At 51.2% G+C, this 25,397-nt stretch overlaps 2 protein-coding genes across 3 annotated transcripts in view; one reads left to right on the top strand and one right to left on the bottom strand.

Annotated features, from left to right (window-relative positions):
- LOC106577436 (gremlin-2) overlaps positions 1 to 22,929 on the top strand; it is a 46,218-nt gene extending 23,289 nt beyond the window's left edge. The window contains exon 2 of the mRNA XM_045711449.1: positions 20,768 to 22,929. Coding sequence (XP_045567405.1) covers positions 20,769 to 21,272 — 504 coding nt within the window. The 5' untranslated portion in view covers position 20,768 and the 3' untranslated portion in view covers positions 21,273 to 22,929. The remainder of the gene's footprint in view (positions 1 to 20,767) is intronic.
- LOC106577438 (formin-2) overlaps positions 22,477 to 25,397 on the bottom strand; it is a 46,921-nt gene continuing 44,000 nt past the window's right edge. For both annotated transcript variants that reach the window (XM_045711447.1, XM_045711448.1), the window contains exons 10-11: positions 25,246 to 25,327; positions 22,477 to 25,116 (exon numbers count right to left, since the gene is read on the bottom strand). In XM_045711447.1, the coding sequence (XP_045567403.1) occupies positions 25,090 to 25,116; positions 25,246 to 25,327 (109 nt within the window). In that variant the 3' untranslated portion in view covers positions 22,477 to 25,089. The remainder of the gene's footprint in view (positions 25,117 to 25,245; positions 25,328 to 25,397) is intronic.

Here is a 25,397-nt window from a genome sequence, read left to right as displayed (position 1 = left end):
TTACAGACAGCACCGTTAGGGGACCGTTACAGACAGCACCGTTACCGACAGCACCGTTAGGGGACCGTTACAGACAGCACCGTTAGGGGACCGTTACAGACAGCACCGTTAGGGGACCGTTACAGACAGCACCGATAGGGGACCGTTACAGACAGCACCGTTATAGACAGCACCGTTACAGACAGCACCGTTACAGACAGCACCGTTAGGGGACCGTTACAGACAGCACCGTTACAGACAGCACCGTTACAGACAGCACCGTTAGGGGACTGTTACAGACAGCACCGTTAGGGGACCGTTACAGACAGCACCGTTAGGGGACCATTACAGACAGCACTGTTAGGGGACCATTACAGACAGCACCGTTAGGGGACCGTTACAGACAGCACCGTTACAGACAGCACCGTTAGGGGACCGTTACAGACAGCACCGTTACAGACAGCACCGTTAGGGGACCGTTACAGACAGCACCGTTACAGACAGCACCGTTACAGACAGCACCGTTACAGACAGCACCGTTAGGGGACCGTTACAGACAGCACCGTTAGGGGACCGTTACAGACAGCACCATTACAGACAGCACCGTTACAGACAGCACCGTTACAGACAGCCCCGTTAGGGGACTGTTACAGACAGCACCGTTAGGGGACCGTTACAGACAGCACCGTTAGGGGACCATTACAGACAGCACTGTTAGGGGACCGTTACAGACAGCACCGTTACAGACAGCACCGTTAGGGGACAGTTACAGACAGCACCGTTACAGACAGCACCGTTAGGGGACCGTTACAGACAGCACCGTTACAGACAGCACCGTTAGGGGACCGTTACAGACATCACCGTTAGGGGACCGTTACAGACAGCACCATTACAGACAGCACTGTTACAGACAGCACCATTACAGACAGCCCCGTTAGGGGACTGTTACAGACAGCACCGTTAGGGGACCGTTACAGACAGCACCGTTAGGGGACCATTACAGACAGCACTGTTAGGGGACCGTTACAGACAGCACCATTACAGACAGCACCGTTACAGACAGCACCGTTACAGACAGCCCCGTTAGGGGACTGTTACAGACAGCACCGTTAGGGGACCGTTACAGACAGCACCGTTAGGGGACCATTACAGACAGCACTGTTAGGGGACCGTTACAGACAGCACCGTTACAGACAGCACCGTTAGGGGACAGTTACAGACAGCACCGTTACAGACAGCACCGTTAGGGGACCGTTACAGACAGCACCGTTACAGACAGCACCGTTAGGGGACCGTTACAGACAGCACCGTTACAGACAGCACCGTTACAGACAGCACCGTTAGGGGACCGTTACAGACAGCACCGTTACAGACAGCACCGTTAGGGGACCGTTATAGACAGCACCGTTAGGGGACCGTTACAGACAGCACCGTTAGGGGACCGTTACAGACGGCACCGTTACAGACAGCACCGTTACAGACAGCACCGTTAGGGGACCGTTACAGACAGCACCGTTAGGGGACCGTTACAGACAGCACCGTTACCGACAGCACCGTTAGGGGACCGTTACAGACAGCACCGTTAGGGCACCGTTACAGACAGCACCGTTAGGGGATCGTTACAGACAGCACCATTAGGGGACCGTTACAGACAGCACCGTTAGGGGACCGTTACAGACAGCACCGTTAGAGGACCGTTAGACAGCACCGTTACAGACAGCACCGTTAGGGGACCGTTACAGACAGCACCGTTAGGGGACCGTTACAGACAGCACCGTTAGAGGACCGTTAGACAGCACCGTTACAGACAGCGCTGTTACAGACAGCACTGTTACAGACAGCACCGTTACAGACAGCACCGTTACAGACAGCACCGTTAGGGGACCGTTACAGACAGCACCGTTACAGACAGCACCGTTAGGGGACCGTTACAGACAGCACCGTTAGGGGACCATCACAGACAGCACCGTTAGGGGACCGTTACAGACAGCACCGTTAGGGGACCGTTACATACAGCACCGTTACAGACAGCACTGTTACAGACAGCACCGTTACAGACAGCACCGTTAGGGGACCGTTACAGACAGCACCATTACAGACAGCACCGTTACAGACAGCACCGTTAGGGGACCGTTACAGACAGCACCGTTAGGGGACCGTTACAGACAGCACCGTTACAGACAGCACCGTTACAGACAGCACCGTTAGGGGACCGTTACAGACAGCACCGTTACAGACAGCACCGTTACAGACAGCACCGTTAGGGGACCGTTACAGACAGCACCGTTAGGGGACCGTTACAGACAGCACCGTTACAGACAGCACCGTTACAGACAGCACCGTTAGGCGACCGTTACAGACAGCACCGTTAGGGGACCGTTACAGACAGCACCGTTAGGGGACCGTTACAGACAGCACCGTTAGGGGACCGTTACAGACAGCACCGTTACAGACAGCACCGTTAGGGGACCGTTACAGACAGCACCGTTACCGACAGCACCGTTAGGGGACCGTTACAGACAGCACCGTTAGGGGACCGTTACAGACAGCACCGATAGGGGACCGTTACAGACAGCACCGTTATAGACAGCACCGTTACAGACAGCACCGTTAGGGGACCGTTACAGACAGCACCGTTACAGACAGCACCGTTACAGACAGCACCGTTAGGGGACTGTTACAGACAGCACCGTTAGGGGACCGTTACAGACAGCACCGTTAGGGGACCATTACAGACAGCACTGTTAGGGGACCATTACAGACAGCACCGTTAGGGGACCGTTACAGACAGCACCGTTACAGACAGCACCGTTAGGGGACCGTTACAGACAGCACCATTACAGACAGCACCGTTAGGGGACCGTTACAGACAGCACCGTTACAGACAGCACCGTTACAGACAGCACCGTTACAGACAGCACCGTTAGGGGACCGTTACAGACAGCACCGTTTGGGGACCTTTACAGACAGCACCGTTTGGGGACCATTACAGACAGCACCGTTAGGGGACCGTTACAGACAGCACCGTTTGGGGACCTTTACAGACAGCACCGTTTGGGGACCGTTACAGACAGCACCGTTACAGACAGCACCGTTACAGACAGCACCGTTACAGACAGCACCGTTAGGGGATCGTTACAGACAGCACCATTAGGGGACCATTACAGACAGCACTGTTACAGACAGCACCGTTACAGACAGCACCGTTAGGGGACCGTTACAGACAGCACCGTTAGGGGACCATTACAGACAGCACCGTTAGGGGACCGTTACAGACAGCACCGTTACAGACAGCACCTTTACAGACAGCACCGTTAGGGGACCGTTACAGACAGCACCGTTAGGGGACCGTTACAGACAGCACCGTTAGGGGACCGTTACAGACGGCACCGTTACAGACAGCACCGTTACAGACAGCACCGTTAGGGGACCGTTACAGACAGCACCGTTAGGGGACCGTTACAGACAGCACTGTTACCGACAGCACCGTTAGGGGACCGTTACAGACAGCACCGTTAGGGCACCGTTACAGACAGCACCGTTAGGGGATCGTTACAGACAGCACCATTAGGGGACCGTTACAGACAGCACCGTTACAGACAGCACCGTTAGGGGACCGTTACAGACAGCACCGTTAGGGGACCGTTACAGACAGCACCGTTAGAGGACCGTTAGACAGCACCGTTACAGACAGCACCGTTAGGGGACCGTTACAGACAGCACCGTTAGGGGACCGTTACAGACAGCACCGTTAGAGGACCGCTAGACAGCACCGTTACAGACAGCGCTGTTACAGACAGCACTGTTACAGACAGCACCGTTACAGACAGCACCGTTACAGACAGCACCGTTAGGTTGACCGTTACAGACAGCACCGTTACAGACAGCACCGTTAGGGGACCGTTACAGACAGCACCGTTACAGACAGCACCGTTAGGGGACCGTTACAGACAGCACCGTTAGGGGACCATCACAGACAGCACCGTTAGGGGACCGTTACAGACAGCACCGTTAGGGGACCGTTACAGACAGCACCGTTAGAGCACCGTTACATACAGCACCGTTACAGACAGCACCGTTAGGGGACCGTTACAGACAGCACCGTTACAGACAGCACCGTTACAGACAGCACCGTTAGGGGACCGTTACAGACAGCACCGTTAGGGGACCGTTACAGACAGCACCGTTACAGACAGCACCGTTACAGACAGCACCGTTAGGCGACCGTTACAGACAGCACCGTTAGGGGACCGTTACAGACAGCACCGTTAGGGGACCGTTACAGACAGCACCGTTAGGGGACCGTTACAGACAGCACCGTTACAGACAGCACCGTTAGGGGACCGTTACAGACAGCACCGTTACCGACAGCACCGTTAGGGGACCGTTACAGACAGCACCGTTAGGGGACCGTTACAGACAGCACCGTTAGGGGACCGTTACAGACAGCACCGATAGGGGACCGTTACAGACAGCACCGTTATAGACAGCACCGTTACAGACAGCACCGTTACAGACAGCACCGTTAGGGGACCGTTACAGACAGCACCGTTACAGACAGCACCGTTACAGACAGCACCGTTAGGGGACTGTTACAGACAGCACCGTTAGGGGACCGTTACAGACAGCACCGTTAGGGGACCATTACAGACAGCACTGTTAGGGGACCATTACAGACAGCACCGTTAGGGGACCGTTACAGACAGCACCGTTACAGACAGCACCGTTAGGGGACCGTTACAGACAGCACCGTTACAGACAGCACCGTTAGGGGACCGTTACAGACAGCACCGTTACAGACAGCACCGTTACAGACAGCACCGTTACAGACAGCACCGTTAGGGGACCGTTACAGACAGCACCGTTAGGGGACCGTTACAGACAGCACCATTACAGACAGCACCGTTACAGACAGCACCGTTACAGACAGCCCCGTTAGGGGACTGTTACAGACAGCACCGTTAGGGGACCGTTACAGACAGCACCGTTAGGGGACCATTACAGACAGCACTGTTAGGGGACCGTTACAGACAGCACCGTTACAGACAGCACCGTTAGGGGACAGTTACAGACAGCACCGTTACAGACAGCACCGTTAGGGGACCGTTACAGACAGCACCGTTACAGACAGCACCGTTAGGGGACCGTTACAGACATCACCGTTAGGGGACCGTTACAGACAGCACCATTACAGACAGCACTGTTACAGACAGCACCATTACAGACAGCCCCGTTAGGGGACTGTTACAGACAGCACCGTTAGGGGACCGTTACAGACAGCACCGTTAGGGGACCATTACAGACAGCACTGTTAGGGGACCGTTACAGACAGCACCATTACAGACAGCACCGTTACAGACAGCACCGTTACAGACAGCCCCGTTAGGGGACTGTTACAGACAGCACCGTTAGGGGACCTTTACAGACAGCACCGTTAGGGGACCATTACAGACAGCACTGTTAGGGGACCGTTACAGACAGCACCGTTACAGACAGCACCGTTAGGGGACAGTTACAGACAGCACCGTTACAGACAGCACCGTTAGGGGACCGTTACAGACAGCACCGTTACAGACAGCACCGTTAGGGGACCGTTACAGACAGCACCGTTACAGACAGCACCGTTACAGACAGCACCGTTAGGGGACCGTTACAGACAGCACCGTTACAGACAGCACCGTTAGGGGACCGTTATAGACAGCACCGTTAGGGGACCGTTACAGACAGCACCGTTAGGGGACCGTTACAGACGGCACCGTTACAGACAGCACCGTTACAGACAGCACCGTTAGGGGACCGTTACAGACAGCACCGTTAGGGGACCGTTACAGACAGCACCGTTACCGACAGCACCGTTAGGGGACCGTTACAGACAGCACCGTTAGGGCACCGTTACAGACAGCACCGTTAGGGGATCGTTACAGACAGCACCATTAGGGGACCGTTACAGACAGCACCGTTAGGGGACCGTTACAGACAGCACCGTTAGAGGACCGTTAGACAGCACCGTTACAGACAGCACCGTTAGGGGACCGTTACAGACAGCACCGTTAGGGGACCGTTACAGACAGCACCGTTAGAGGACCGTTAGACAGCACCGTTACAGACAGCGCTGTTACAGACAGCACTGTTACAGACAGCACCGTTACAGACAGCACCGTTACAGACAGCACCGTTAGGGGACCGTTACAGACAGCACCGTTACAGACAGCACCGTTAGGGGACCGTTACAGACAGCACCGTTACAGACAGCACCGTTAGGGGACCGTTACAGACAGCACCGTTAGGGGACCATCACAGACAGCACCGTTAGGGGACCGTTACAGACAGCACCGTTAGGGGACCGTTACATACAGCACCGTTACAGACAGCACTGTTACAGACAGCACCGTTACAGACAGCACCGTTAGGGGACCGTTACAGACAGCACCATTACAGACAGCACCGTTACAGACAGCACCGTTAGGGGACCGTTACAGACAGCACCGTTAGGGGACCGTTACAGACAGCACCGTTACAGACAGCACCGTTACAGACAGCACCGTTAGGGGACCGTTACAGACAGCACCGTTACAGACAGCACCGTTACAGACAGCACCGTTAGGGGACCGTTACAGACAGCACCGTTAGGGGACCGTTACAGACAGCACCGTTACAGACAGCACCGTTACAGACAGCACCGTTAGGCGACCGTTACAGACAGCACCGTTAGGGGACCGTTACAGACAGCACCGTTAGGGGACCGTTACAGACAGCACCGTTAGGGGACCGTTACAGACAGCACCGTTACAGACAGCACCGTTACGGGACCGTTACAGACAGCACCGTTACAGACAGCACCGTTAGGGGACCGTTACAGACAGCACCGTTAGGGGACCGTTACAGACAGCACCGATAGGGGACCGTTACAGACAGCACCGTTATAGACAGCACCGTTACAGACAGCACCGTTACAGACAGCACCGTTACAGACAGCACCGTTAGGGGACTGTTACAGACAGCACCGTTAGGGGACCGTTACAGACAGCACCGTTAGGGGACCATTACAGACAGCACTGTTAGGGGACCATTACAGACAGCACCGTTAGGGGACCGTTACAGACAGCACCGTTACAGACAGCACCGTTAGGGGACCGTTACAGACAGCACCATTACAGACAGCACCGTTAGGGGACCGTTACAGACAGCACCGTTACAGACAGCACCGTTAGGGGACCGTTACAGACAGCACCGTTAGGGGACCGTTACAGACAGCACCGTTACAGACAGCACCGTTACAGACAGCACCGTTAGGGGACCGTTACAGACAGCACCGTTACAGACAGCACCGTTACAGACAGCACCGTTAGGGGACCGTTACAGACAGCACCGTTAGGGGACCGTTACAGACAGCACCGTTACAGACAGCACCGTTACAGACAGCACCGTTAGGCGACCGTTACAGACAGCACCGTTAGGGGACCGTTACAGACAGCACCGTTAGGGGACCGTTACAGACAGCACCGTTAGGGGACCGTTACAGACAGCACCGTTACAGACAGCACCGTTAGGGGACCGTTACAGACAGCACCGTTACCGACAGCACCGTTAGGGGACCGTTACAGACAGCACCGTTAGGGGACCGTTACAGACAGCACCGATAGGGGACCGTTACAGACAGCACCGTTATAGACAGCACCGTTACAGACAGCACCGTTACAGACAGCACCGTTACAGACAGCACCGTTAGGGGACTGTTACAGACAGCACCGTTAGGGGACCGTTACAGACAGCACCGTTAGGGGACCATTACAGACAGCACTGTTAGGGGACCATTACAGACAGCACCGTTAGGGGACCGTTACAGACAGCACCGTTACAGACAGCACCGTTAGGGGACCGTTACAGACAGCACCATTACAGACAGCACCGTTAGGGGACCGTTACAGACAGCACCGTTACAGACAGCACCGTTACAGACAGCACCGTTACAGACAGCACCGTTAGGGGACCGTTACAGACAGCACCGTTAGGGGACCGTTACAGACAGCACCATTACAGACAGCACCGTTACAGACAGCCCCGTTAGGGGACTGTTACAGACAGCACCGTTAGGGGACCGTTACAGACAGCACCGTTAGGGGACCATTACAGACAGCACTGTTAGGGGACCGTTACAGACAGCACCGTTACAGACAGCACCGTTAGGGGACAGTTACAGACAGCACCGTTACAGACAGCACCGTTAGGGGACCGTTACAGACAGCACCGTTAGGGGACCGTTACAGACAGCACCATTACAGACAGCACCGTTACAGACAGCACCGTTACAGACAGCCCCGTTAGGGGACTGTTACAGACAGCACCGTTAGGGGACCGTTACAGACAGCACCGTTAGGGGACCATTACAGACAGCACTGTTAGGGGACCTTTACAGACAGCACCATTACAGACAGCACCGTTACAGACAGCACCGTTACAGACAGCCCCGTTAGGGGACTGTTACAGACAGCACCGTTAGGGGACCGTTACAGACAGCACCGTTAGGGGACCATTACAGACAGCACTGTTAGGGGACCGTTACAGACAGCACCGTTACAGACAGCACCGTTAGGGGACAGTTACAGACAGCACCGTTACAGACAGCACCGTTAGGGGACCGTTACAGACAGCACCGTTAGGGGACCGTTACAGACAGCACCGTTACAGACAGCACCGTTACAGACAGCACCGTTAGGGGACCGTTACAGACAGCACCGTTACAGACAGCACCGTTAGGGGACCGTTACAGACAGCATCGTTACAGACAGCACCGTTAGGGGACCGTTGCAGACAGCACCGTTAGGGGACCGTTAGGGGACCGCTTCAAGCAAAACAGGAAGGAAGGAAGGAGATGCAGGGTGACGGGGGAAGGAAGGAGAGGCGAGAGGCTGGGAGGGAAGAGAGGCAGGGAGGGGAGGGAAGAGAGGCAGGGAGGGGAGGGAAGGGAAGAGAGGCAGGGAGAAGAGGCTGGGAGGCAGGGTGGGAGGGATGGAGAGAGGCAGAAATGGAGGGATGGAGGGATGGAGAGAGGCAGGGATGGAGAGAGGCAGGGATGGAGGGAGGGATAGAGGGAGACAGGGATAGAGGGAGGCAGGGATAGAGGGAGGGAGGCAGGGATGGAGGGAGGGAGGCAGGGATGGAGGGAGGCAGGGATGGAGGGAGGGAGGCAGGGATGGAGGGAGGCAGGGATGGAGGGAGGCAGGAATGGAGGGAGGCAGGGATGGAGGGAGGCAGGGATGGAGAGAGGCAGGGATGGAGGGAGGCAGGGATGGAGGGAGGCAGGGACGGAGAGAGGCAAGGACGGAGAGAGGCAGGGACGGAGGGAGGCAGGGAAGGAGGGAGGCAGAGACGGAGGGAGGCAGGGATGAATGAGAGGCAGGTATGGAGAGAGGCAGGGATGGAGGGAGGGAGGGAGGGATGGAGAGGAGAGGAGAGGAGATGTTTGCATCTTTCTGGTGTCCACCATCTCATTATTGTTCTTCACACACTGATCTCAGATAGCTGGATTGGCTTCAGACTGAGAGCAGTGGTACAGAATAGGATTCTGTGGTTGTTAGGTGAACCAATCTACAGTAACCTTGACTTCCAGACGACATGGCTACAGTGTTTGTGTTTCCATGCTGTTGGTTAGTTTACCCAGGGAGATAAACCTCTGAAAAGGCACCTTGAGGAGGGCAGCACCAGGTCTGACCAGCCCAGCGCATGGAGCTCACAGCTGGTACTGCCTTCCCCTGTCGGGCCGGTACTGCCTTCCCCTGCCGGGCCGGTACTGCCTTCCCTTGCCGGGCCGGTACTGCCTTCCCCTGCCGGGCCGGGCCTGTGGTCCCCCTGATCGGTACTGGGGCTGTGGTTGGCTGACTGGGGCTGTGGTTGGCTGACTGGGGCTGTGGTTGGCTGACTGTGGTTGGCAGCCCCCACCCCCCACCCCCCACCACCCCCACAGCCAGCACCCCCCACCACCACCACCACAGCCAGCAGCCCCCACCCCACCACAGCCAGCAGCCCTACCCCCACCACAGCCAGTAGCCCCCACTCCCCACCCCCCACCACAGCCAGTAGCCCCCACCCCCACCACAGCCAGCAGCCCCTACCCCCACCCCCACCCCCACCACAGCCAGTAGCCCCCACCACCACCCCCCACCACAGCCAGTAGCCCCCACCCCCACCACAGCCAGCAGCCCCCACCCCCACCACAGTGCCCACCTCTGAATGAAACCATCTCAGGCTGACCAAGTAGGGCCTCAGCCTGTGGCATGTTGTTTCTGTGTCCCAAAATGGCATCCTTTTCCCCTACATAGTACACTACCTTTGACCTGGGCCCTGGAACGCAGTCCACATGTGGGGTTGAACTAAGTAGCTGAGAATCCTCTTGTGAAACTGAACAGCAGGCCTGGGCTGGGGAAACATGAGGACTCTCTCTCAGCTGGTGGCAATTATCAACAGCAGGCCTGGGCTGGGGCAACATGAGGACTATCTCTCAGCTGGTGGCAATTATCAACAGCAGGCCTGGGCTGGGGCAACATAAGGACTATCTCTCAGCTGGTGGCAATTATCAACAGCAGGCCTGGGCTGGGGCAACATGAGGACTATCTCTCAGCTAGTGGCAATTATCAACAGCAGGCCTGGGGCAACATGAGGACTCTCTCTCAGCTGGTGGCAATTATCAACAGCAGCAGGAAGGGGTTGTGTGTGTCTGTCTGTCTGTGTGTGTGTCTGTGTGTGTGTGTGTGTGTGTGTGTGTGTGTGTGTGTGTGTGTGTGTGTGTGTGTGTGTGTGTGTGTGTGTGTGTGTGTGTGTGTGTGTGTGTGTGTCTCTGTGTCTGTGTCTCTGTGTGTCTCTGTGTGTCAAAAAGTGCATTGTGGTTGCAGCAGCCCATGTCCACACAGCAGCCCCAGGCTAAATGTTCTCTGTGTTAGAGAACCACATATAACATGGTTCCTTTCAAAATGCTCAACATTTGTAATGTGGTTTTCAGCCAATGGACTGCAGAAAGTGACGAGGAGTATTAGTAGAATTGTGATTCATTGTGTAAATGTAATACATGCTTCATTTACAATCAAAGGCCTCAGAATATGTGTTAGTGGACATAGGAAGGCCTCAGCTGGTTTCAGGTCGTCCTAACTTGTTGGTGTGTTGATGTAGAAGATGTGTTAGTGGACATAGGAAGGCCTCAGCTGGTTTCAGGTCGTCCTAACGTGTTGGTGTGTTGATGTAGAAGATGTGTTAGTGGACATAGGAAGGTCTCAGCTGGTTTCAGATCTTCCTAACCTGTTGGTGGTTTGTTGATGTAGAAGATGTGTTAGTGGACATAGGAAGGTCTCAGCTGGTTTCAGATCTTCCTAACCTGTTGGTGGTGTGTTGATGTAGAAGATGTGTTAGTGGAAATAGGAAGTACTCTAGTTCATTTCCTAAGGGACAAGGTATTCATATCCCTCTTTTCTTCAAGATGATGTACTACACCTCATACCAGTTACTATTCCAGACAGTTTCTCTCTTGGAGAAATCTCTTCACTACGGCCATCCGTTAATAAACTACAGTAGCATTTATGATACTTGACTTTGTCAACTCCGCTTTTCACTCATTTTCATTTAGAGAGCAGAACTGGCTACCATGTTTGCCCCCTACAACAGACCATGAGAAGGTGTTTTTTGTGAGGATTGTGAAGGACTTAACCTTTCTGTTCCTCCAACTCCTCATTCTCTGTGACCTACTTGCCTACTTCCACAAAATTTCCTAGGGGCTAGCGATAGACAAAAAGACTAGAGACTTTAGAGGAAGACAGAAGAGATGGAGGAGGAGAGGTCTTTCCTACTTTAGCTTTCCATTGAGGACTCCCTCCATCATTACTCCACTGAGGACTCCCTCCCTCCCTCCATCATTACTCCACTGAGGACTCCCTCCCTCCCTCCATCATTACTCCACTGAGGACTCCCTCCCTCCCTCCATCATCATTACTCCACTGAGGACTCCCTCCCTCCCTCCATCCATCATTACTCCACTGAGGACTCCCTCCCTCCCTCCATCCATCATTACTCCACTGAGGACTCCCTCCCTCCCTCCATCCATCATTACTCCACTGAGGACTCCCTCCCTCCCTCCATCATTACTCCACTGAGGACTCCCTCCCTCCCTCCATCATTACTCCACTGAGGACTCCCTCCCTCCCTCCATCATTACTCCACTGAGGACTCCCTCCCTCCCTCCATCATTACTCCACTGAGGACTCCCTCCCTCCATCATTACTCCACTGAGGACTCCCTCCCTCCATCATTACTCATTTTTTACATTTTTACATTTTAGTCATTTAGCAGACGCTCTTATCCAGAGCGACTTACAAATTGGTGCATTCACCTATAATATCCAGTGGAACAACCACTTTACAATAGTGCATCTAAATCTTTTAAGGGGGGGGTTAGAAGGATTACTTTATCCTATCCCAGGTATTCCTTGAAGAGGTGGGGTTTCAGGTGTCTCCGGAAGGTGGTGATTGACTCCGCTGTCCTGGCGTCGTGAGGGAGCTTGTTCCACCATTGGGGTGCCAGAGCAGCGAACAGTTTTGACTGGGCTGAGCGGGAACTGTGCTTCCTCAGAGGTAGGGAGGCGAGGACTCCCTCCCTCCATAATTACTCCACTGAGGGCTCTCTCCCTCCATCATTACTCCACTGAGGGCTCCCTCCCTCCATCATTACTCCACTGAGGGCTCCCTCCCTCCATCATTACTCCACTGAGGACTCCCTCCCCCCATCATTACTCCACTGAGGACTCCCTCCCTCCATCCTCCATCATTACTCCACTGAGGACTCCCTCCCTCCATCATTACCCCACTGAGGACTCCCTCCCTCCCTCCACTGAGGACTCCCTCCCTCCCTCCATCATTACTCCACTGAGGACTCCCTCCATCATTACTCCACTGAGGACTCCCTCCATCATTACTCCACTGAGGACTCCCTCCATCATTACTCCACTGAGGACTCCCTCCCTCCCTCCATCATTACTCCACTGAGGACTCCCTCCCTCCATCATTACTCCACTGAAGACTCCCTCCATCCTCCATCATTACTCTGAATCACAGTTAGATTCAGAGTGAGACTGATGATATGAGTTGATGAAGTAACATATAACATTTACCAGAGTTTCTTGACCTGCCAGACTGAGACAGGCTCAGGCTGCATCTTCACCTCTCGTTTCTCATCTTCCCTGCCAACAGCCAAGGCTTTGGTCTGCCACTGGAGATCTCTTCCTCAGGCCCAGTAGGGAAAACTGCCCTGACAGCTTACAAACAGTATATGGAATAGAACAGTTTTGGAATCACATGGCTCACAAAACTATTTCTAGGCCTAGATCAGATTCTCATTCATATTGGGAAGTGTTGACTTTACTGACAGATATATTCACACTGGGAAGTGTTGGCTTTACCGACAGATATATTCACACTGCGAAGTGTTGACTTTACTGACAGATATATTTAGAACCTTTTGGTTATTTTAGTTAAACAGAAAATCAGAGAGAGAGCGAGGAGATCGAGAGGAGAGAGAGAGAGGAGATCGAGAGGAGAGAGAGAGAGAGGAGAGAGAGGGAGGAGAGAGAAAGGAGAGAGAGGGGAGAGAGAGGAGAGAGAGGGGAGAGAGGAGAGAAAGAGGAGAGAGAGGAGAGAGGGGAGAGAGGGGAGAGAGGGGAGAGAGAGGAGAGAGAGGAGAGAGCGGGGAGAGAGGGGAGAGAGAGGCGAGAGAGAGGGGAGAGAGGAGAGAGAGAGGAGAGAAGGCGAGAGAGAGGGAGAGAGAGAGGAGAGAGAGGAGAGGAGAGAGGGAGAGAGGGGAGAGAGAGGGAGGGAGAGGGGAGAGAGAGGAGAGGAGAGAGGGGAGAGAGAGGAGAGAGAGAGAAGGCGAGAGAGAGAGGGGAGAGAGGGGGGAGAGAGAGAGGAGAGAGAGGAGAGAAGGCGAGAGAGAGAGGAGAGAAGGCAAGAGAGAGGAGAGAGAGAGAGGAGAGAGAGGAGAGAGGAGAGAGAGAGGAGAGAGAGCGAGAGAGAAAGCGACAGAAAGCCAGGCGTTAAAGAGGTCTGTGAGTAATACCATTTCAACTCTTAGAAAATGGATTTTCAAATTTATAGCCACATGTGCTACAAAGATGTCTGTCTGTCTGTGGCCCCTCAGTTCTCCCTACTTAATCATTATTCCTAGCCGTGGATCCTGCCGAGCTGAGTGAGACAAAGTGACAAATTAGAGTTAATCTGCCTCTTCCTGTCCTGAAGGAAACTATGTGAAACTAGTGGAAAGAGCTGAGGGTTGACTGACCTCAACGATCAGACCACATACTGCAATCAGGGAGAGAGAGAGAGAGACAGGGAGGGAGAGAGAGGTAGACAGGGAGAGAGAGAGACAGGGAGAGAGAGAGAAGGAGAGAGAGAGACAGGGAGAGAGAGAGACAGGGAGAGAGAGAGAGAGAGAGAGAGAGACAGGGAGAGACAGGGAGAGAGAGAGAGAGAGAGAGAGACAGGGAGGGATAGAGAGAGAGAGAGAGAGAGAGACAGGGAGGGAGAGAAGGAGAGAGGGAGAGAGAGCGAGAGACAGGGAGGGAGGGAGGGAGGGAGAGAGAGAGAGACAGGGACAGAGAGAGAGCGAGGGAGAGAGAGAGCGAGAGAGCGAGAGACAGGGAGGGAGGGAGGGAGGGAGGGAGAGCGAGAGACAGGGAGGGAGAGGGAGAGAGAGAGAGAGAGAGAGAGAGAGAGAGAGAGAGAGAGAGAGAGAGAGAGAGAGAGAGAGAGAGAGAGAGAGAGAGAGAGAGAGACAGGGAGGGAGGGAGGGAGGGAGGGAGGGAGGGAGGGAGGGAGGGAGGGAGGGAGGGAAAGAGATTGATGAGGGAGGGAAAGAGATTGATGAGGGAGGGAAAGAGATTGATGAGGGAGGGAAAGAGATAGATAAGGGAGGGAGAGACGGAGGGAGGGAGAGAGAGATAGTGGTCTGCTTGAAACATGTAGGTATTACAGACTGGGTAGTGCACTATAAAGGAAATAGTGTCATTTGGGACACAATCCTAGATTAGGTACACATCCAAAAGGATCTCAATCCAAAGGACAACAATAAAAACAGGGAATTTAAAAGTATGAAGGATAATAATCACTAAATCTACCATATACTCCATGAATTATGTCTTTCACATATTTTAGGTGCATTCAGAGTATGGATCAACATAACATTTGAAACGAAGTTATGTTTCCTCGTTATTCTTGCTGACTGAACAAGCCATGTACCACCAAGGGCCGCTAAATCCAAGATGGCAGCCAAACAGTCAGTCCGTTTGTATGTCTGATCCTTGAGATCTGAGTTAAAAAGAGTTGTAATGATCCTGTCTACAAAACCAAACACTTTGGATGTGAAGGTGGATGCTGTATATAACAACTATTATTTTTTAGATATTAGTCTATTTGACGAATACACAAACTTCTATTTGATGAAGGCATTTTTGTTCTGCCTCTTGCCGCTCGTCAACCGCAGCCTTGTAGGAATTGGAGCTGAGTCAGCAGCGTCTGTCTGCGCGTAAAACCCGCTACGCTCTGAAGGTGAGGAGCGGAGAAGCAGTTTCCAGATTGGAAAAACCTAATGCACCGTGGGCGGTGGGGGAAATCTACGTCGTTTTACACCTGTTGCTGAAATACCTCTAAAAACCGGCATTATGTATCCGTTACTGTGTCTGCTCTTTACTCAATGCCATCCCCGATTCAATTACTACCGACTCTCTATGCTTTTAAAATCAGAGCAGGTTTCGGCCTCTTACATGTTAATGTCAGAAATCTAATTCCCCCAAAAAATAGACAGGATTAGAATATGTGCCAATACGACAAAATGCAGACAATGGGTTTTATCAGAAACTCAACTATATTTCTATTGATGGTAAACGTTTTTTTTTTTTTAGAACGGATCGGATGAGTAAAGGAGGGGTTTGCAATTAATGTGAAATCTGAGTTTAACACCTCTGAAGTGTTCTCCATTACCAAAGCCGAACATTTTTAATAGCTTGCGGTTTAAGTGAACGGTATATAAGGACTCCCATAACACTGTAGTCGGCAGCTACAGACCGCCCTTGGCTTCGGGAGACGCGCTTAACTCTCTGATGTCCTGCACAAGCTACATGACTCTGAATTCATTCTTTTAGGAGATTTGAACTGGGACATGCTTACATCTGTATCGGACTCTCTTTTAAAGAACTCACGCAATGGGCCTACAAGCCCGAATCCCAGAGCGCCTAACAAATCAACGCTATTGGACATTATGCTAACGAATACCCCTCACAAATACACATGGACAGGGGATATTCTGTAATGATATCAGTGATCACTGTGTAATTGTTTGTGATAGAAATACAATAATAACCAAAGCAAACCCCGTTATATTTTCAAAATACATTTGACAGTTTGATGAGCAATCGTTCTTACACTATTGTTTTTATTTAAACTTTATATAAAAAGGCTTTGCGCGCAGACAGACGCTGCTGACTCAGCTCCAACAAGGCTGCAGTTGACGAGGGCAAGAGGCAGAACAAAAATGCCTTCGTCAAATAGAAGTTTGTGTATTCGTCAAATTTCGTCAAATAGACTGATATCTCAATATAATAGTTGTTATATACAGCATCCACCTTCACATCCAAAGTGTTTGGTTTTGTAGACAGGATCATTGCAACTCTTTATTAACTCAGATCTCAAGGATCAGACATAAATGGACTGACTAGGCAAGTCAGTTAAGAACCAATTCTTATTTACAATGACGGCCTACCAGGGAACAGTGGGTTAACTGCCTTGTTCAGGGGGCAGAAAGACAGATTTTTACCTTGTCATCTCGGGGATTCGATCCAGCAACCTTTCAGTTACTGGCCCAACGCTCTAACTGCTAGGCTACCTGCCGCCCCTCCACTCCAACCGCTAGGCTACCCTGCCACCCCTCCACTCTAACCGCTAGGCTACCTGCCTCCCCTCCACTCCACTCTAACCGCTAGGCTACCTGCTGCCCCTCCACTCTAACCACTAGGCTACCTGCCGCCCCTCCACTCTAACCTCTAGGCTACCTGCCGCCCCTCCACTCTAACCACTAGGCTACCCTGCCGCCCCTCCACTCTAACCACTAGGCCAAGCTGCCGCCCCTCCACTCTAACCACTAGGCTACCTAACCTCCCCCCTCTAACCACTAGGCTACCTGCTGCCCCTCCACTCTAACCACTAGGCTACCTGCTGCCCCTCCACTCTAACCACTAGGCTACCTGCCTCCCCTCCAATCTAACCACTAGGCAACTTTCCTTCCCCCCTCTAACCACTAGGCTACCTGCCTCCCCTCCGCTCTAACCAATAGGCTACCTGCCGCCCCTCCACTCAAACCACTAGGCTACCTGCCGCCCCTCCACTCAAACCACTAGGCTACCTGCCTCCCCCTCTAACCACTTGGCTACCTGCCACCCCTCCGCTCTAACCACTAGGCTACCTGCCGCCCCTCCGCTCTAACCACTAGGCTACCTGCCGCCCCTCCGCTCTAACCACTAGGCTACCTGCCGCCCCTCCACTCCACTCTAACCACTAGGCTACCTGCCGGCCCTCCACTCTAACCACTAGGCTACCTGCCTCCCCCCTCTAACCACTAGGCTACCTGCCGGCCCTCCACTCTAACCACTAGGCTACCTGCCTCCCCCCTCTAACCACTAGGCTACTTGCCGGCCCTCCGCTCTAACCACTAGGCTACCCGCCGGCCCTCCGCTCTAACCACTAGGCTACCCGCCGCCCCTCCGCTCTAACCACTAGGCTACCCGCCGCCCCGCCTCTCTAACCACTAGGCTACCAGCCTCCCCTCCGCTCTAACCACTAGACTACCTGCCGCCCCTCCGCTCTAACCACTAGGCTACCTGCCGCCCCTCCGCTCTAACCGCTAGGCTACCTGCCGCCCCTCCGCTCTAACCGCTAGGCTACCTGCCGCCCCTCCGCTCTAACCGCTAGGCTACCTGCCGCCCCTCCGCTCTAACCACTAGGCTACCTGCCAGCCCCTCCGCTCTAACCACTAGGCTACCTGCCGCCCCTCCGCTCTAACCACTAGGCTACCTGCCGCCCCTCCGCTCTAACCACTAGGCTACCTGCCGCCCCTCCGCTCTAATTACTAGGCTACCTGCCGCCCCTCCGCTCTAACCACTAGGCTACCTGCCGCCCCTCCGCTCTAACCACTAGGCTACCTGCCTCCCCTCCACTCTAACCATTAGGCTACCTGCAGCTCCACCTGTACCATAATATTGACAGAGTAAGTCTGATTACCGATGTTGACACTGCCTGGGACTAGGTTTATATGTCATTTGTGTCCATTTGTGATGAGCATGCCCCTGTGAAGAAATGTAGAATCAGTGGAAGGGACAATCCCTGGTTTTCAGATAACTTGGCAGAATGAATTAATAAGAGAGATGTGTCTTGGGGCTCAAGCTAGACAAACAAATTATCCTGTTGGCTGGGCCTCCTTCAGAGTGCTAAAAAACAACAACAAATGAACAGGATTGATCAGGAAGTCCCAAATCAGATTACTATCTAAATGCAGTCACTGAGAACCTAAAACAACCTTACCAAGTTCTGGAAGCTAATCCAATCAGATTACTATTTAAATACAGTCACAGAGAACCTAAAGAAATCAGATTACTTTCTAAATACAGTCACAGAGAACCTAAAACAACCCTACCAAGTTCTGGAAGCTAATGAAATCAGATTACTATCTAAATGCAGTCACAGAGAACCTAAAACAACCCTACCAAGTTCTGGAAGCTAATGAAATCAGATTACTATCTAAATGCAGTCACAGAGAACCTAAAACAACCCTACCAAGTTCTGGAAGCTAATCAAATCAGATTACTATCTAAATGCAGTCACAGAGAACCTAAAACAACCCTACCAAGTTCTGGAAGCTAATCAAATCAGTGGCAGGTTTTAATGTCTCCTCTGGTCTTCCTGACCATTTAATGATGGATTCTAATGAAGTGAAGGATAAAGCTGATATTGTAGGGGTTTTTCAACAAGCACTTCATATCTGCTGGTTCAGTTTTTGATAATGGTGGGGCCCAGGCCTCTAATGTAAAGCTCTGTTACAGTCAACTATGATATAGGCCCTCGTGTGAACCATTTACACTTTGAGCCTGTTTCTTATACTGAGGTCTATAAACCACTAAAGGCTATAGACACTAAAAAGTCTGCAAGTCCAGACAACCTGGACCCCTACCTCTTAAAGATAGCACCCAGTCAAAAGCATAGACACGAAGCAGTCTGCAGGTCCAGACAACCTGGACCCCCTACCTCTTAAAGATAGCACCCAGTCAAAAGCATAGACACTATAAAAGGCTGCAGGTCCAGACAACCTGGACCCCTACCCGTTAAAGATAGCAGCTGGTATCATCACTGAACCTGTGGCTCACATTTTCAACGTGAGTCTCTTGACCAATTCCATACCCAGCATTTAGAAATCAGCTGATGTCCTCCCACTGCTGAAAGGGTGGAGATCCCTCAGAGGCTAATAACTACGGTCCTCTCTCTAAACCCCCTATTCTGGACAAACTCTATGAATCCCTAGTGAACTCTCTATCCTGGCCAAAGTCTACGACTCCCTAGCGAACTCTCTATCCTGGCCAAAGTCTACGACTCCCTATACCCTGGCCAAAGTCTACGACTCCCTATACCCTGGCCAAAGTCTACGACTCCCTATACCCTGGCCAAAGTCTACGACTCCCTATACCCTGGCCAAAGTCTACGACTCCCTATACCCTGGCCAAAGTCTACGACTCCCTATACCCTGGCCAAAGTCTACGACTCCCTATACCCTGGCCAAAGTCTACGGCTCCCTATTCCCTGGCCAAAGTCTACGGCTCCCTATACCCTGGCCAAAGTCTACGGCTCCCTATACCCTGGCCAAAGTCTACGGCTCCCTATACCCTGGCCAAAGTCTACGGCTCCCTATACCCTGGCCAAAGTCTACGGCTCCCTATACCCTGGCCAAAGTCTACGGCTCCCCATCCTGGCCAAAGTCTACGACTCCCCATCCTGGCCAAAGTCTACGACTCCCTATCCTGGCCAAAGTCTACTGCACCCTATCCTGGCCAAAGTCTACGACTCCCCATCCTGGCCAAAGTCTACGACTCCCCATCCTGGCCAAAGTCTACGACTCCCCATCCTGGCCAAAGTCTACGACTCCCCATCCTGGCCAAAGTCTATGAATCTAGTGAACTCACAGTTAAAAAACATCTTAATTGAAAAGAACGTACTGAGTGGGGTTCAGTCTGGATTTAGATCGGGGCACAGCGCCACAACTGCAGCTATGGCAGTGGTACATGACATCATTAATGGACTTGATTAAAAAACAACATTGTGCTGCTCTGTTTGTGGATTTATCAAAGGACTTTGATTCAGTTGACCATGAATTGTTGCTAGTTAGACTCAGAAACATTGGTCTCAGGGGCAGTAAATTGGTTAAGGAACTATATTAACAACAGAACACAATGTGTATATACTGACAATCACAAGTCTTACTGTCTTGAGGATAATAGAGGTGTGTCCCAGGATGTACAGGTAGTTTGTTCTAACCTCTCCTCTCCTCTCAGGATGTACAGGTAGTTTGTTCTAACCTCTCCTCTCTCTGTCAGGATGTACAGGTAGTTTGTTCTAACCTCTCCTCTCTCTGTCTGGATGTACAGGTAGTTTGTTCTAACCTCTCCTCTCTCTGTCTGGATGTACAGGTAGTTTGTTCTAACCTCTTCTCTCTCTGTCAGGATGTACCGGCAGTTTGTTCTGTCAATCCTGCTCGCAGGCATCCTGTGCGCGGTGGGCGGCGACACCCGCAAGACCCGCCTCCAGGGCTCCATCCCCAACCCTTTCAAGGGGAAGGGCAACACCTCAGACAAACGCACCCGTAAACAGGAAATACTTGCCTCCAGCCAGGAAGCTCTCGTCGTCACAGAGAGGAAGTACCTGAAGAGTGACTGGTGCAAGACCCAGCCTCTGCGTCAGACCGTGAGCGAGGAGGGCTGCCTCAGTCGTACCGTCATCAACAGGTTCTGCTACGGCCAGTGTAACTCCTTCTATATCCCACGACACGTTAAGACGGAGCAGGATTCTTTCCGGTCCTGTGCTTTCTGTCGGCCGCAGCGGTTCACCACGCTGACCGTAGAGCTGGACTGTCCCGAACTCCAGCCGCCCTTCAGGCACCGCAAGATCCAGAGAGTCAAACAGTGTCGCTGTATATCGGTCTCCGTCAGCGACTCTGGGAAGCAGTGATTCTCGTCTCCCTCCTGCTTCTCTCTCTCTCTTTTTTTTATTATCTTGGACAATCCCTAGATACTATCCAGATGTTCATCTCACCACACAGGAAACAGTTTGTACAAGACTTGAGTACATAGAACATGCCTTTTACTGACGGGCACATAGAATGAATACATAAAACCGGAAGGGGCCTACTCTTCTTTAGAAGTACTGAGCATGACAGACATTTCTATGGAGCAGCTCTGCGTTGATCATACCAAGCACTCTTTTTTTAATTTTACCTTTATTTAACTAGGCAGTTATGAACAAATTCTTATTTTCAAATGACGGCCTAGGAACTTGGGGCAGAACGACAGATTTTTACCTTGGTCGGCACGGGGATTTGATCTTGCAACCTTTTGGTTACTAGTCCCAACGCTCTAACCACTAGGCTACGCTGCCGTCCCCCCCTCTACATGAGACAAACTGACATTTCTACAACCCAGGCCGAATTAACCCATGACTATATACACTCTGCAGTGTATATGGTCACAGTTCCAGACTGCTTAAGAAGGTGCTTCTCCCATAGACGACAATGCGATAGCAGCTGGGCCTGGTCTACTTAGTTCATTGACTGTATATGAACCAGAGGGGGGGGGAAAAAGCAGAGTGAGACATCTCGCTTCCTCTACCATCTCTGCAGAAACAGACTTACCTGGACCACAGGTCTCCTCCTCAGCCTGTCGGTGAGCGGGGTCGTATTCAAATGGTAGAAAACTGACTGAAACAAAAAGGGACTTGTCCAATACAAAATGCTAAATGTTCAACTACAAAACGTGTTGCTAATGTGCACCCTAGTGAATATGACCATATTCCACAGAGGGACTCTGGGAGATAAGTTGTTGGAGAGACTGACTGGGTTTGTAGTAGACCTACTGCAGCACCAGCCTACCTGGGGTTCCACAGAGGGTAGAAGGTTGTTGAATAGAGACTGACTGGGTTAGTAGTAGACCTACTGCAGCACCAGACTACTAGGGGTTCCACAGAGGGTAGGAGGTTGTTGACTAGAGACTGACTGGGTTAGTAGTAGACCTACTGCAGCACCAGACTACCTGGGGGTTCCACAGGCAATATATCATTCTGTACAAATAAATATCACATTATTAGATTTAGAGAGATTATATCGCTGGCCTTCAAAAAAGAGAAAGATTACAAATCAACCTGCAAACCACAACAAAACTCAGAATTTATTCCTTTTATTGTAGATAAATGACATTGCTGCTCCCAGAAACAAGCAGAGATCCAGTAAGATACTAACACATTTTACAATAATAAACCTTATCCAACAACTCCAGGATGATGATTTAACATGCCGGGGGACAGAAAATAAAATCTTTACAAAAATATGTTACATAAAGAATACAATGCTACTTTACATTGATAAAAGCATTTTTAAATATATTATTTTAGTAACCAAGTCAATTATTTGAATGCACTTTTCAATGTAAACGAACATTCCTTTAGGACTGTTCACCATCTTACATTAACAAAATGTTTATCAAACCAACACACTACATTTCCCATAACCCTCTCTGTCCTCACATACATTAGAAATGTCTTCTTACCGACTCACATGGCATCACTTCAGATAAATGAAAACAGGGAATAAGTTATACATTTACAGTTTTACACCCAAAAAATTGTCATTTATTTTTCCCCCTTCGTTAAGAGTAGAAATATGTCTTTGAAGTGATGTTTTTTTTGTTAAGTGAGTAAAACATGCCCAGAAGTCTGTTCTACAAGCTGTGTCTTCTAGATTGAGTGAACAGGGATCAGAGAAGAGCTTCAGTGGGTAAACCCTCTCTACTCGTCAGGAAGGATACAGACAGCTCTTCTCTGCCGGACACACGAATCAAGTTGAGCTCAACGTTGGACATCATGTTCGTATGCCAAACGGCTCCCTATATAGAACACTATACTATGGGCCCTAATCCAAAGTAAATGTACTTAAATAGGTTAAAAGGGAGCAGTTTGGGACACAAGTCCATTACTCAAGGTTATTATGTTGCTGGAAGAACACTCAGCTAAGGGTAAGAAGCTGATTCCACCCCCCAAATACCACGTTTCATTTCCAATGCTTGTTGAGAACATTCAAGGCAACTTGGTTGGCTGCCAACCATTTGGGGATTAAGAAGGGTCAATAATTACTCTCTCTGTGAGATCAACGGCCTAAAACCAATAACACCGAACATCAACCAGTCAGAGGTTTGCATCCCAAATGGAACACTACATAGTGCGCATAGGTCCCGGTCAAAAGTAGTGTACTATATATAGGGAATAGGGTGCATGGGCCCTGGTCAACAGTAGTGTACTATATATAGGGAATAGGGTGCATGGGCCCTGGTCAACAGTAGTGTACTATATAGGGAATAGGGTGCATGGGCCCTGTTCAACAGTAGTGTAATATATATAGGGAATAGGGTGCATGGGCCCTGTTCAACAGTAGTGTACTATATAGGGAATAGGGTGCATGGGCCCTGTTCAACAGTAGTGTACTATATAGGGAATAGGGTGCCATTTGGGACGTGTCCTGGACAACGGCTGTATTCGTTTTCCTTCTAGAACGTTCTGCTGTGTTTCTCTTCACATACACAGTCCAATGAGGTTGTGTTTTTAATATGTATATACGATCACCGTTTCAGTGAGCCTAATACACATTTATATTGCTTTGGAAAACACACATCTTGTCATGGTATGCAGTAAGCTTGAACAGGCAACATGTTTGGCATTTACAGGTCAATACATCAACTGTAGGGGGTAGGGACTGTGGAGAAGATGACTCCAACCATCTCAACTGTAGGGGGTAGGGACTGTGGAGAAGATGACTCCAGCCATCTCAACTGTAGGGGGTAGGGACTGTGGAGAAGATGACTCCAGCCATCTCAACTGTAGGGGATAGGGACTGTGGAGAAGATGACTCCAGCCATCTCAACTGTAGGGGGTAGGGACTGTGGAGAAGATGACTCCAGCCATCTCAACTGTAGGGGGTAGGGACTGTGGAGAAATGACTCCAGCCATCTCTACTGTAGGGGGTAGGGACTGTGGAGGAGATGACTCCAGCCATCTCTACTGTAGGGGGTAGGGACTGTGGAGAAGATGACTCCAGCCATCTCTACTGTACGGGGTAGGGACTGTGGATAAGATGACTCCAGCCATCTCTACTGTAGGGGGTAGGGACTGTGGAGAAGATGACTCCAGCCATCTCTACTGTAGGGGGTAGGGACTGTGGAGAAGATGACTCCAGCCATCTCTACTGTACGGGGTAGGGACTGTGGAGAAGATGGCTCCAGGTATCTCTACAGCAGGTATCCTTTAGTATGTCCCTGTGGAGAAGGTGGCTCCAGGTATCTCTACAGCAGGTATCCTTTAGTATGTCCCTGTGGAAGTCGCCCTATAAATATAGTTCTGGTATAATGACATCCTCTGACCTCATGGTGTTTCCCTCTTCTTTCTGATTGGATGTTGATGTTTGTGTGTCTGACGAGCTAATAACAGAAGCCTGCAGAGTCGGTCCCATAGAGCAGGCAGGAGGACGGGAGATGGACAGACTGACAGCTGCTTGGAGTCAAAAATAATAGTTTATGTCCCAAATGGCACCCTATTCCCTATGTAGTGCACTACTTTAAACTACAGCCCTATGGATCCTGGTCTAAAGTAGTGTCCTATATAGGGAAAAGTGTGTCATTTGGTTCTTGTTCTAAACCTAAGTGATTCATCTGTAGTAGTACATGCAGTCCAACTTGGTTGTTCCTCGTCTCTCTCGCTCGACAGTAAAAATGGACGTCGACCAATCTTAAATCTTCATGCCCAGCTTGGCTTTCTGTGAAAAAAAACATTAAGTTAAATTGTCAGATATGCTTTCTTCAGGTTTTAACTGTGAGTAAGACTCAATCAAGTCAAAAGTCATTGTATAATAATGGCCAATTATATTGTGAGTTCGATCACTTACGATTCCCGAGGCATGCTTGGGTTTGACACTGTAGGTAGCCTTCTCCTTGGCTTGTCGGAAGCACTCCTCTGCCTTCTTCAGTCTGTATCGCAGAAACACAACGTCACACAGCAGTCACATGACACGCAGCAGTCACATGACACACAGCAGTT

The sequence above is a fragment of the Salmo salar genome, unplaced genomic scaffold (genome assembly GCF_905237065.1).
Source record: "Salmo salar unplaced genomic scaffold, Ssal_v3.1, whole genome shotgun sequence".
NCBI classification, from domain to species: Eukaryota; Metazoa; Chordata; class Actinopteri; order Salmoniformes; family Salmonidae; genus Salmo; species Salmo salar.
Note: the sequence above shows the minus strand (reverse complement) of the source record. Positions and strands in the feature narration are given on the sequence as shown.